The following is a 13,100-nucleotide window of genomic DNA, read 5'->3' on the forward strand; positions in this document are numbered from 1 at the left end:
CCTTCCCGCTGCAGCAGTACCTATTTATCTACTTGCAATGGCATGCATTCGAAATGCTAGGTTGGCAGAAGCTGGGACAGAGCAACGGATCCCATTGCGGGGATTCAAACCGCCGAACTAATCAGCAAGTTCAAGAGGCTCAGTGGTTTAGATGACAGCGCCCCCCTTAGATGATTCTGAAAAGCCCGGGACATAAATTATCAGAGCCTTCTAGCAGCTATGGTGGCTCATTTATCAGAAGTACAGTAACACATTTAATGGTAACTATGAAAGTGTATGGGACGCGGGTGGTGCTGTGGGTTAAACCACAGAGGCTAGGGCTTGCTGATCAGAAGGTTGGCAGTTTGAATCCCTGTGATGGGGTGAGCTCCCGTTGCTCGGTCCCAGCTCCTGCCAACCTAGCAGTTCGAAAGCACGCCAATGTGCAAGTAGATAAATAGGTATCGCTCCGGCGGGAAGGTAAATGGTGTTTCTGTGCGCTGCTCTGGTTCGCCAGAAGCGGCTTAGTCATACTGGCCACATGACCCGGAAGCTGTACCCCGGCTTCCTCGGCCAGTAATGCAAGATGAGCACCGCAACCCCAGAGTTGGACATGACTGGACCTAATGGTCAGGGGTCCCTTTACCTTTACCTATGAAAGTGTATACTCCATTCTGTTTAGTGTGTCCCTCCCCTGCCAAAAAAAGTCCTCTCTGCCCTAAAACAAGAGATACTATTTGGGTATGTGGACAAGGAATGTACACTGCAGACGGGTTGGAGGGTGCTAAAAGAAGTGGATTGCATCTCACCTGCCAAGGGACCCAGGAAGACTTCCCCAGCTGGATTCACAAAGGAAACACCATGCCGTCCATCAGCTGTGATGTCATCAGCTTCAGAGGCGTGGCCACCTAGGCAAAAAACAAACAAACCACATTTGCAAATGGAAGGATTGGCGGGTTGCCAGTTTATACCAATACTTTTTTAGTATTGTCATGTTACTGATGCTTTCCACACAAGGCCTTTTAGTGCTGCTGAGGCACAGCAGTTCTGCAATCTGCAGTTCTGCAATCAGGAAACAAGTACATCACTGAGTATAGCACTTCACTCAATATCGTGCTATACTCCCATTCTAACCCCCCAAATCCTTGCTTCTATGGCAAAGATAGAGAGATACAAATGATTACCAAATTCATTTCAATACCCCCACTTTCCATGGTGTGGGTTTTCATTTGTACACAATCCAGATCACCACACTTGCCTGCTTGTCAGAAATGGAAAGGAAGTAGCTCTACGTTCTCCAGGACAGCAGCAACACTGAGGATGAAGCTTGTAGATTTGAATATTATTGTTATGTAGAGGTATGAGAATAATATCTGCACCACACCTTCTTGATGCACCATTTTGTGTGTTCACTGATTGTCCTAGTCGTTGGCTACTTCAAACTTTCATTGAATGAAATGATTATTCAGTCTGGCAAACACTGAAATTAAGGTATAGCCCAGATGGGAGTTGTAGTCCAAATCATCTGGGCAACACCAGATTGAGGAAAGTTCAAATAGCCTAGCGTACCTTTGTAGCCTCCACCTCCTCCACCAGATGTACAAGCTCCTCCTCCTCCACCAAAACCACCTGAGGTGGCCCACTGAAGTTTCTCTAGAGCTTTCTGGCAGGCCTCGCCACCTTCTCCACCCTCCAGAAGTGATTTCCCAGCCCAAGGAAACTTGGTGATATCTTCCCAGCCACCACCTCCACCTGTAACAAACACAGAGAGGAGAGTGCATTAAAAGTAAGAACACAACTTTCACAGGCAGACACTGGCATCAAAGTTAAATCTTTGATAAATGCAAATGGAATTCCATTCCACAAACAGCTTTCAAATACTTTGTCATTACATGCTGATAACACACATCACTTTGTGATACAATAATGTTGTGACGTGGGGTGGGTGGTCTACACCACTGAGCCTCTTGGGCTTGCTGATCGGAAGGTCGGCGGTTCGAATCTCCTTATACTGAGCCAGACCACAGGTCAATCAAGCTCAGAACTGTCTACACTGGCCGGCAGTGGTTTTCCGGGCATTCAGACACAGAATCTCTCCCAGGCCTACCTGGGATGCAGGGAACTTAATCCAGGGTCTTCTGCATTCAATGCTATGCATAGCCACTGAGCTATGCCGCTTCCCCAAAGGTCACAAAAGAAAATTCTAACAGCAGTTCTGTTGTTCTTATACATGACTGGACCAGGGGTGTATTTCAGGGATACATGGGTATAACTGTATGGGGACATTCTCTCCACCTAAGAAAACCACTGCTTTGGAACCATGATACAAAAGTTGAGGGACATGGGTGGCACTGTGGTCTAAACTACTGGACCTCTTGGGCTTGCCGATTGGAAGGTCTGTGGTTCAAATCCCCGCAATGGGGTGAGCTCCTGTTGCTCTGTCCCAGCTCCTGCCAACCTAGCAGTTTGAAACCATGCCAGTGCAAGTAGATAAATGGGTATCGCTGCGGTGGGAAGGGAAACAGCGTTTCCATGCGCTCTTGTTTCCGTCACGGTGTTCCGTTGCACCAGAAGCCATGCTGGCCACAAGACCTGGAAGGTTGTCTGTGGACAAACACCGGCTGCTTCGGCCTGAAGTGAGGTGAGTGCCAAAACCCCATACAGTAGTTGCCTTTGACTGGACTTAACCATCCAGGGGTCCTTTACCTTTACCTAATGTTGTAAGCATGGTGTAGATTTAAATACCTGAGTGGTTAAAATTTCTGTTCTTTAAAAGGGAAGTTTGCAGTGACTCCCTGGAATGATGGATCCACTAGTTTACACTAGCAAAGGTAGTGAAACATAAGTAAAGAATGTCTGTGCCTCCAGCATCAATTCTAGGGGCCTCCTGCCACAGGAAAGCGGGCAGGTGGTGGCTTGTTAAGAGCAGGCTGAGGTTGGTGGGGTCTCCCAAAGCTGCAGGCGTGGTTTGTTTGGCTGTAAAAATCTAACATATATTATAACCTATAGATCCTCACCTGCTGCCCCAGTCCTCCCACTGACTCCAGGGACTGCTGTGCTGTTCACATACTGTTCCAAGAACATATCATCCAGGGAGCCATCCTGATATTTCATGTAAGCCTTCCCTCCGCCTCCTGCCGCTACAAGCAAAGGTTCGAATGCACCATTCTTCCGCTGCTAAAGAAAGCACACACACACAAACAACACAATAAGGGAACTGAGGGAACACAGCCGGTTCAAAAGCAGACACCAGTTTTTAAAAGGAGACTCGGATATAAACGACTGAAAAAATGCTCCCCTCCAACAGGCACGAATGGCAATGCAGAGAGACTTGAGCAGCCTCCCGTGCACATTCAACCCCAATAGGTATAGAATCATAAGCTCAAAACAGCAAACTCTGCATGGGTGCTGCCGTGTGTCGATGGGCTTTTGCCCTATTGGCTTTTCCTTTTCCTAGGTGCTTTTCAGAAAGAGGCTGGAGAAAAATGCAACATGAGAACTTACTCTAAAGATGTACGTTGCTCCTCCTCCTCCACCTCCTCCGCCTGCCCATTCAGTCAGTCCTCTTTCTTTCTTGTACTCATCTTCAATTTCTGATGATTCCCCCAGGCAGATCTGCTCAGTCTGAGAATTGCTCTGAAAGAGAGAGAAAAAGAGGGAATGGCTAAAAACCAACAAAGTGCTCGGGGCAAGTTACTCCCCATTAATTAAGGGGTCTTCTTTTTTTAAACGTCGGTTAAAGCAAATTTCAACTAATTGGTAAATCACATTTAAATGAGCTTATACGTTGTACAGCAGGGATTCTCAAAATGAGGCCTGTGGACCATCAGTGGCCTGCAAGCTTCACTGAGGTGGTGTGTGACATTTCTATGAATATGTGGTTGAAGGTGGGAGATGGCACATTCATCACATTGGCTATTCATATTGATTTTTGATTGTATTTTTTATTGCTTCCTTTATTCTATCATATTGCAATTTGAATTATATGGAATTACAATTGCTACCACCAAGAAACATCAGCAACTTTCAAATGGTCTTTGGGGTGGTGGAGTTTGAGAACTGCTGCTGTACGACATCTGTGAACTTGTCATTTTGAGGGTCCTGAAACAAGACAGGGGTTGTTTATTTTAAATGTGAGATTACAAACAAACAGGCAGCACCTCTTGTTAGAAGAAAAGGTAATTTTAAATGCTTTGTTTTTTCTTCAAGTGTGCAAAAGTAGTAAAGGGTAAAGGGTAAAGGGTCCAGTCACGGACGAATCTGGGGATGCAGCGCTCATCTTACTCTATAGGCCGAGGGAGCCGGCGTTTGTCTGCAGCCAGTTTCCGGGTCATGTGGCCAGCATGACTAAGTCACTTCTGGTGAACCAGAGCAGCACACGGAAATGCCATTTACCTTCCCACCGGAGCGGTACCTATTTATCTACTTGCACATTGACGTGCTTTCGAACTGCTAGGTGGGGAAGAGCTGGGACCGAACAACGGGAGCTCACCCCATCGCGGGGATTCGAACCACCAACCTTCTGATCGGCAAGCCCTAGGCTCTGTGGTTTAACCCACAGCGCCACCCACAGGAAAAGTAGTAACCAGCCACAATAACTTTTTCAGTCCAGTACAAGCCAGTAACAGCTAATTTAGTAAGAGTTTGTTGGTGAGGCAATGCAACCAAACAACCAATCTCCTGTCTTTTCCATTTTCTCTCTCTTTTAAGATGATGCGCCAGCATGTCCTCACTGCATGTCCCTGTGTATTTACAGGCAACAATTTCTCATTCAGGCATTACAACATTAACCAGGACATGCATAGCACAGAAGTGGCAACCTGGTCTGTGAACTGTGAACTGGCTCTTGGCATGCCTTTACTTCTTTGATGGGCCAAAAGTCATCGTTGGGGAAAGCACATGAGAGTAATAAATGGCTGACTAAATTTGGGTTTACTTGAGACAGACCATTCTTAACTGTTTGATCTTTTCAGTGTGCCTTTGTGGAGATTATTCAAATCCTCATTAGCACATTCGAAAAGCCTCTGTTTTATGAGGCCCAGATTTGATCTATAGACTTCATGTTCTCTGCAGGGAGAATTCATTTTTACTTTCCCTTTATACAAAGACAAAGACAATGAGGCATTGACACTACTGTATAAATAATAGTGAAGGCCAAAAGCCAGCAAAATGCAATCTGTGGAGAAATACAGTATGCTTTGTATGAATTCTAGTGTGAAGATCACAGCACTTCACCAAGTGTGGTTGTTCCTACATGTTCTTAGTAGAAAATGCAATTAAATTCAATCTGGAGAACAACATAATTTATTTGAAGGACAGCATGTGGTAGCTTCATTAAAGCAAATGGAAGAAGGAGCCAAGCTGACACATCCATTTTGAATCCCAGAATCAATATTTTAAAATAGACGTGCTGCGGTTATTATTTTTGTGTGTGTTTTGTTGTAGTTTCAGCCTCTCTTAGAACCAGTTTACACATTTAGCAGAAACAAGTGGTAAGGTAAAGGTAACGGACTCCTTGACGGTTAAGTCCAGTCAAATTCAAATATGAGGTGCAGTGCTCATCTCGCTTCAGGCCGAGGGAGCTGGCATTTGTCTGCAGACAGCTTTTCCAGATCATGTGGCCAGCATGACAAAACCACTTCTGGCACTACAGAACACTGTGACGGAAGCCATAGTGCACAGAAACGGTGTCTACCTTCCCATCACAGTGGTACCTATTTATCTACTCATGCTGGTATGCTTTTGAACTGCTAGGTTGGCAGGAGCTGGGACAGAGCAACAGGAGCTCACCACGTTGCGCGGATTCAAACTGCCAACTTTACGATCGGCAAGCCCAAGAGGCTTAGTGGTTTAGACCTCAGGGCCACCCGTGGCCCCCTCGTACCTTTACAAGTGGTAAACCTTTACCTCGACTATACCATTTCAGGCTGCAGTGGGTGGGTCCTTTCTCACTGCCCACTCATCAGTGAAAAATATAACTCTCCAGCCTAGCAGGCAGAATGTCAGGCAGAACATCAGGAATGCAAAGTGTCATCTACAGTAGATCCAGGGGTCAGGGAGAACATGCAGCTTGAAAGTGTTAACAGTCTGGGGAAAACTTCACCACTTGACTCTGCTGCATGTATAAAGGTACCTCCTGTAATGACTTATTTTAGTATGACTCCAGCTCCTTCAAGACACTCAGTGCAGCAGCTTTCAGTCTTTTGGTACCTGGGAATGATCCAGAGGATATAGGCTCATCCACACTTCCATTTGTGCGACTGCTTTTCCCTGCTAAACCCAAGCTTTAGCGCTGAAATTTCACAAACGGCCATAGGATTTTCCGCAGATTGATGTTTGTTCCTATTTAGGGCTAAACGCCCTGAATTTAGGATGCGGGTGGCACTGTGGGTTAAACCACAGAGCCTAGAGCTTGCTGATCAGAAGGTTGGCGGTTCGAATCCCCACGACGGGGTGAGCTCCCGTTGCTCGGTCCCTGCTCTTGCCAACCTAGCAGTTTGAAAGCACATCAAAGTGCAAGTAGATAAATAGGTACCACTCTGACGGGAAGGTAAACGGCATTTCCATGCGCTGCTGTGGTTTGCCAGAAGCGGCTTAGTCATGCTGGCCACATGATCTGGAAGCTGTACGCCGGCTCCCTCGGCCAATAAAGCGAGATGAGCGCCGCAACCCCAGAGTCGGACACAACTGGACCTAATGGTCAGGGATCCCTTTACATTTACCTAGGGCTAAACAGTGGGTTTTCTGGGGGGAAGTGGCAGGGCAAAGGCAAAACTGCTCAGATCTGTGCCTAGAAAGCATGAGACAAGCGAAAATGTGGATGAGCCAATTGAGGGCCAACAAGCATTGATGGCTGAAGGGTCGGAGGAACTGGTCAGATGACGTTCAGAATGCAAGGACGAAGATGAGGTTGTTAAGCATAAGCCAGCAAGCTGGAAGCTGCATAAAGTTTCTCAACTCTTCCAACCACGCAAATGATCAGATGGCAGAGTTTGACCCCTCTATGCAATGCAGCCTCAGGATAATCTGTGGGGTTGCAGACACTCTGAGGCTGTACAAGGAAACTTTTGATGAGCTCAAGAGCAGCTGTCAATCACTATGTTCCTCACAAAGGAACCACCAGGTGTGCCCATGCAACCCACCTCTGCATCTGAACCACAGTCAAGCACTTCTTCTGGCTACTAGTCAACCCCCCTGGTCCTCATATCATCTGAAGCATCATCCAGAGAGGGAGAGAAGGAGGAAGACTAAGAGCTGCATTTGTCCCTCAACAGTAAGTCCAGCAATTTTAAATGGTTTTTAAATGGTCTTCTAGGAGTCATTCTGGGTTTATGGGATTTTGCTTATATGCGCAATGGCCAGGAACGTAACCCCCATATAAGATGTGAGTTACCTGTATTCCCTGTTGTTAGTCCAAAGAGGCTAACAGAGTCAATACAGGTAGCACTTGGTGGCAACCCAGCAAAAAGTACTGGTAGCAGCAAACCTCCATGTTAGTGTGAACCAGTTATTTGAGGTACTTCCTGTCCCACCTTCCCGTTTCCCAGTTACCATCACTGGGGAAGCTGTATCCTGGAAGTATGCTAACCCTTAACCCACTGTCACAATCTGGCACTTTATCTTGCATCCAGTGTGGAAAACCTCCGTTCCTCACCCCCGGACAGGCATCTTCCCCTTGTTGCCCCACCAAGATGTAGAGGAGCTCATCTTTCTCCATTTTGAAGATGGCTGAAATAAAGACCCCATAGGATCGCTTGTAGTGGTTCTTGGCTCCATTTCCTCCAGCTGCTCCGTATGCAGAAATCCTGGGGGAGGGGGGAGAAGCAATTAGGAAGAAATCTACACAACCACAGCCAGATCCCAAAGCAGCTCCAGCTGCAAACTCTTCATAGGGACACCAAGGAGACCATGCTTAGATCAAAGACTTCAAAGAGATGTCAGCTGTGTAGCTGCAGCATCCCCCAAAATCACCCACCCACATAGAATATAGGAATAGCAGGACGGAGATGTATTATTATTATTAGTAGTATTACTGTTAATGGTCACAACAACAAGCCCACCCATCTTATGAGGTTGCTGAAAAGATTACTGAGTTAATGCATTTGAAACCCTTAAAATTATTACAATCGCTGCAGCACAATGATACTCACGTATAGCGGTTTGATGCTGGCACTCTCCACACTTGCACCCCTCGTAGCTGTCCCTCTTTCTCCACAGTCACAGAAATGTTGGTGTTGCGGTAGGCACTGTCACACTGTGCTTGAGTTGGCCCTCGAGGCCCACTGGCCCCGCAGGATGTAAACAACCAGCCCGGAGCAGGCGCTTCCCCTACGACCACAAAAACCACCCAGAGATGTGACCGTTATGTCAGTTTCCTTTTATTCCCAAGGCAAATGCCATATTTGCGTCATCTGCCCATCATAACAAGGAAACCCATTATTTTCAGGGAAGTTATTCCTTCCAGATCCTCATACGCTTGTAGTAACAAGTGTTAACTACAAACTTCACTCTCTAGCCAGAAATGACATGTTGTTAACAACAATGCAGTTTGTAGCATCAACTATCTTCGGGGCTTTTAAAACATTGCAGAGATGTTTATATCAGCTTCTTCGCAATGGAAAGTATATACGGGACAGATTGGCAAGCCAGTGAATTCGGGCTAGAAGCCAACTGGAGACAAAGGAAGGGCAGGTATTAGCATGAGTGTTCAGAACTGCTGAAACATCAACTTCTGCCTATAGAGTCAAGGTTCTGATTGACAGTCATCCTTAGCTAGAAGGTCATGTTCTTGAATTGCTGAGAACTAAGTCAAAAACACTTCTGACCAAACCCCTGGTCATTTGTAGAATTCTTCCAGCTTAATAATTTTATCCTTTGTCCACAGTATACATCAAAATTGTTACTGAGGCTGCATTCTTATGGGCGTTCCCCCACCCCCCATGTAAATCACTGGTGTGGGCTCCCCAAGCTGAATAAGAACCCCAGTGAGATAAAGCCTCTCTATCCACCACACGAGGGTCCCGATCTGAATTGGAACCCCACGCAGGCAGTTGATGTTTAAAAAGAAAACCCGCGCTTAAGGAGACACATACAGAGCTAACGTATGGTCCAGTTTGGTCCTTATTTTGCAAAACAGCACTGCCCATGGTCTGCCAATGAAATAAGGAGTGCAGTAGGATGCTGCTGTAGCACAGGTGATAGTGCACAGAATTCTGTACTGCAGGCTTCCTCAACCTCAGCCCTCCAGATGTTTTTGGCCTACAACTCCCATGAGACCTAGCTAGCAGGACCAGTGGTCAGGGATGATGGGAATTGTAGTCTCAAAACATATGGAGGGCCGAAGTTGAGGAAGCCTGCTGTACTGCTTCCACATTTCTGCATTCAGGCCGACAGAGAAATCAAAACAGTAAAACTATATTATTATTATTATTATTATTATTATTCAGGTTTCTGTGGTCTGATTCACATGTGCAAGCTACTACAAAAATTGCCAGCTGAAAAGTACGCATGCACAGCTTTATTGCGAGCCATAGACCCAAAATGAGATGGAAAGGCAATTCTTGTGGAGGCAGCTCCACTTGGCAAATCCCTTTTTAAAAAAGGGATCCCTGCATAGTTTCAGCCACTTCAATCAGGCTAATACAAACCATGAAAAACAAAACAAAATAAGGGTTGCACCATTGTTTTTGCAAGCAGAATAACTGGAACCACATGGAACCACGTAACCAGAGCCATACAGAGCTGCCTCTATGCGGCTGCATTTCAAGCAGCCACCTACGTGGCAGGTTGCACACATGAGCAGAGTTCCCAACTCAAATGTAGAGTTGGACACAAAGCCCCACCTCAAAACGTCAGGAAACTACAGTGGGTTAATCTGTCTGATGACAAAACCATTCATGCCATTAGCAACTGTGCAAATTTTCAAAATAAATAGCCAGCCATGGGGGCTCTGATAAGAACCTAAGAAGAGCTCTGCTGGATGAGACCAAAGGTCCGGTATTCTGTTCCCATAGTGGCCAAGCAGATGCCTATGGGAAGCCCACAAGCAGGCGGGATTAGCACTTTCCCTCTCCTAACAGGAGTGGACATTCGTAATATGCCACACTGTGCAAGGCCAACATTTGATGCCCTCCTCCCAGCCTTTGTGGTGCTGGTTTAAGCTGGGCTTTGGGAAGGAGGCATGAAAGCTCTGGCAGGGTCCTAGAGCCCTCATTTCTCCACCCCAAAACTCAGTAAGCACTTGCCTGGCTTTGGGAAGAAGGACTCTTGGACCCTGCCAGAGCCCTCACGCCTCCTTCCCAAAGCCAGGAAAGTGCTTACTGGGCTTTGAGAAGGTGCCCAAATTGGCTGTGCACCCAGTGTGGCTGTTCTGCTCAAAACTGCCTGAAATCCACCTCTGCTCCTTATCCACAACAACTGGTATTGAGAGGCATACTGCCTCTGATACAGGAGGGCATATAGAGCTGTCATTACTAGTAGCCAAGTCTTGCTCTTCATGAATTTGCTTAATCTATTTCTAATGCCACACAAGTGGTGGTAGTAAGTTTCACAGTTTGCACTGCATCCCCTTTGTCTGTTCTGAATCTGCCAATGTGAAGCTTCATTTGGGTTCTAGAATTACGAGAGGGACAAAAACTTCACTTGGTCCACAACACACTTAATTCTGTATACTTCTATCATGTTCTCCCTTACTTTCTTTTCTAAACTGAAAAGCTGCCAACATTGCAACCTTTCCTCATATGGGAGATGCTCCAGCCCCTTATTGTTTTGGTTGCCATTTTTCGCGCCTTTAAAAGCTCTACAATAGACTTTTTTGAGGTGCGGCAGCTGAAACAGTACATAGCATTTCATAGAATGGCAAGAAGCGGCTTTGATGGCTTGTGAGAGACCGTCTGCACTAGGGGACTCTAAAACTGCCTACTGCTTTGCAGGCTCATAAAAGACCAGTAACAGACTAAACATCTGGCTCTTGTGTACTGCAAAGACTATATGTGCACCCAACCCCCACAAAATCTCCAATTCAAGGTTGCCCAGTGTGAACTCGTAGGCTGGTCATAGCAAAGGCTACATTGAGCCCAAACAGTTCCCTTGCTGTATCCAATCTGTGCCCAGATAGCGTGGGCTTTTCCAATAGGGCCACCAGGCCAAGAGCTATGACAAAAGCTGAAATTAACGTAAAACAAACTATCTGGGTAAAAGGAAAACCAAACAGTTACTTTACACTGAGCACAAAGAGGCTCTTGGTCTTCTTGGAATTCAGCTGAATTTCTTAGGAAGCTGAAGGTCGCGAACTCCCTTCCAGCTCAGCTGCTGACATCCAGAGATGCACAATAAACTCAGTCACTTTCACAGGATGTAAATCACTCTCCAGAACACTGCTTTAGTCTGTATTTCTGGTTCAATCTTTAACGCAGCAGTATCCCTCCCGGCTGCCCTAGGGCAGTTCTTCATCTCCAAACAAACAGCTTTCCCTCCTTTTCCTAAACAGTCTCAAATCTTTATGGGCTATGTCTCTGTCTCGCTCACCAAACAGACAACCACATTCCTGGCATGCAGGAAGTATTGGGCTACCCATATATATATCAATGATGAATTCTTGAGATTCTGGGATGCTGCAATAAAAAAAAAGTTAATATATCTTATGTGAATTACCGTATATACCGGTGTATAAGATGACTGGGCGTATAAGACAACCCCCAACTTTTCCAGTTAAAATATAGAGTTTGAGATATACTCAACCACAGATTTTCCACCCGGCGTATAAGACGACCCCCAACTTTTGAGATGATTTTCCTGGATTAAAAAGTAGTCTTATACACCAGAATATACTGTATTCTGTATCCTGTGACACAGACACTGGTCAACAGCACCAGGGGTGTGTGTGTTTTTTCATAATTAAAATGGTGCACAAATTCTGTTATATAAAATAAAATAAATAACAGAGTCCATCTTTTGCACTAAGCCAAGGCCATAGTCAGCTCTGAGTACAAGCCAAATAGCCAGGGTGTTAAGGGAGAAGAAGCAACAGCAAAAAAGGAGAAAGGCTATGGTTGAGAGCGGTAGTTTTCTCAACACATAGCAAGCAGCTTCAGACCTCTGCAAACACATTGTGCCTCGGCCTCAAAGAGAGAGATTTTCCTATCCAAATATACAGGGCAGGATTCAACTAATGAGTCTTGTTGGTAGAAACCCTCTACAAGGACGTCTGCTTGTGCAATGAGGTTCCCCGGTGCTTCCAAAATGGGCTCTGAGGGGGTCAGGATGACCCTGGGAACAGCATATGGGGGGAAGAGAGGGAATATTGTTCCATCTGGCAGGCCAAGATGCTGCAGATGATGGAATTCTTGTAAGAGGCTGCTGCTGAATGCCTCCCACAGGGTGACTCCTGCTGCTTCCCAACACATGTTAACATACGTGCCATGATTTCATCCAAGGCTTGTTCATGGGCTGAAGCCTTAAAACTGCTGGAGCTCTGCAGTTTCACTGCAGCTACTGTGTTTGAACCAGGATGCCCCACCAAGCTGAAAGCTAAGGCTTAGCCAGACCTGTGATGAAAGGAGGTCTGTTTCCATGCTGACATGGAGAGATAAGCCTCCCTGTCTTGAGTTCTGGCTGTATTCTTTATTTCTTTGATTAATTATAGTATTCATCAATAGGGATGAAGGAATCGGCCAATTTTAGTGTCCCTTAGTTTCTAATTTTTCCATTCTTCAAGTTCATTTCTCCTGATTTCCACACATCAGTTTGCAGATTTTTTTTTTTAAAGTCGACATGAAAATTCGTATGTGTTTTTGTGCAAATTTCCCCCTAATGTCATGCATTTTTGTGCATTACTTTCACCAACAAAAGCATTTCTTGCATTCTTTCACCTAACCTACACCTTTTTCTACAGATTTTTAAATGTTAGAACCGCATTGCAAAATTTGGCGAAATGTGACAGCTGCATTTTGGTTTTATATTGATTAGGGAAGTGGTAATGAGGTAGTTTCACATTAAAATGCAATTTTATTTACACCATACCATCATTAAAATAGTTTTAATAACTGTAAAAATGACCACAGCAGCAAAGGTTGCTTTGCTGGCATTATGCAGAGGTAAGTATTACACGCCTCAACAGTTTG

At 45.6% G+C, this 13,100-nt stretch overlaps 1 protein-coding gene across 2 annotated transcripts in view; it reads right to left on the reverse strand.

Moving 5' to 3' along the window:
• LTK (leukocyte receptor tyrosine kinase) overlaps positions 1-13,100 on the reverse strand; it is a 94,625-nt gene that overhangs the window by 20,657 nt on the left and 60,868 nt on the right. For both annotated transcript variants that reach the window (XM_033145642.1, XM_033145641.1), the window contains 6 exons: positions 8,130-8,307; positions 7,634-7,784; positions 3,484-3,615; positions 2,997-3,156; positions 1,549-1,731; positions 789-887 (listed from right to left, as the gene is read on the reverse strand). In XM_033145642.1, the coding sequence (XP_033001533.1) occupies positions 789-887; positions 1,549-1,731; positions 2,997-3,156; positions 3,484-3,615; positions 7,634-7,784; positions 8,130-8,307 (903 nt within the window). The remainder of the gene's footprint in view (positions 1-788; positions 888-1,548; positions 1,732-2,996; positions 3,157-3,483; positions 3,616-7,633; positions 7,785-8,129; positions 8,308-13,100) is intronic.

The sequence above is a fragment of the Lacerta agilis genome, chromosome 1 (assembly GCF_009819535.1).
Source record: "Lacerta agilis isolate rLacAgi1 chromosome 1, rLacAgi1.pri, whole genome shotgun sequence".
NCBI lineage: Eukaryota > Metazoa > Chordata > Lepidosauria > Squamata > Lacertidae > Lacerta > Lacerta agilis.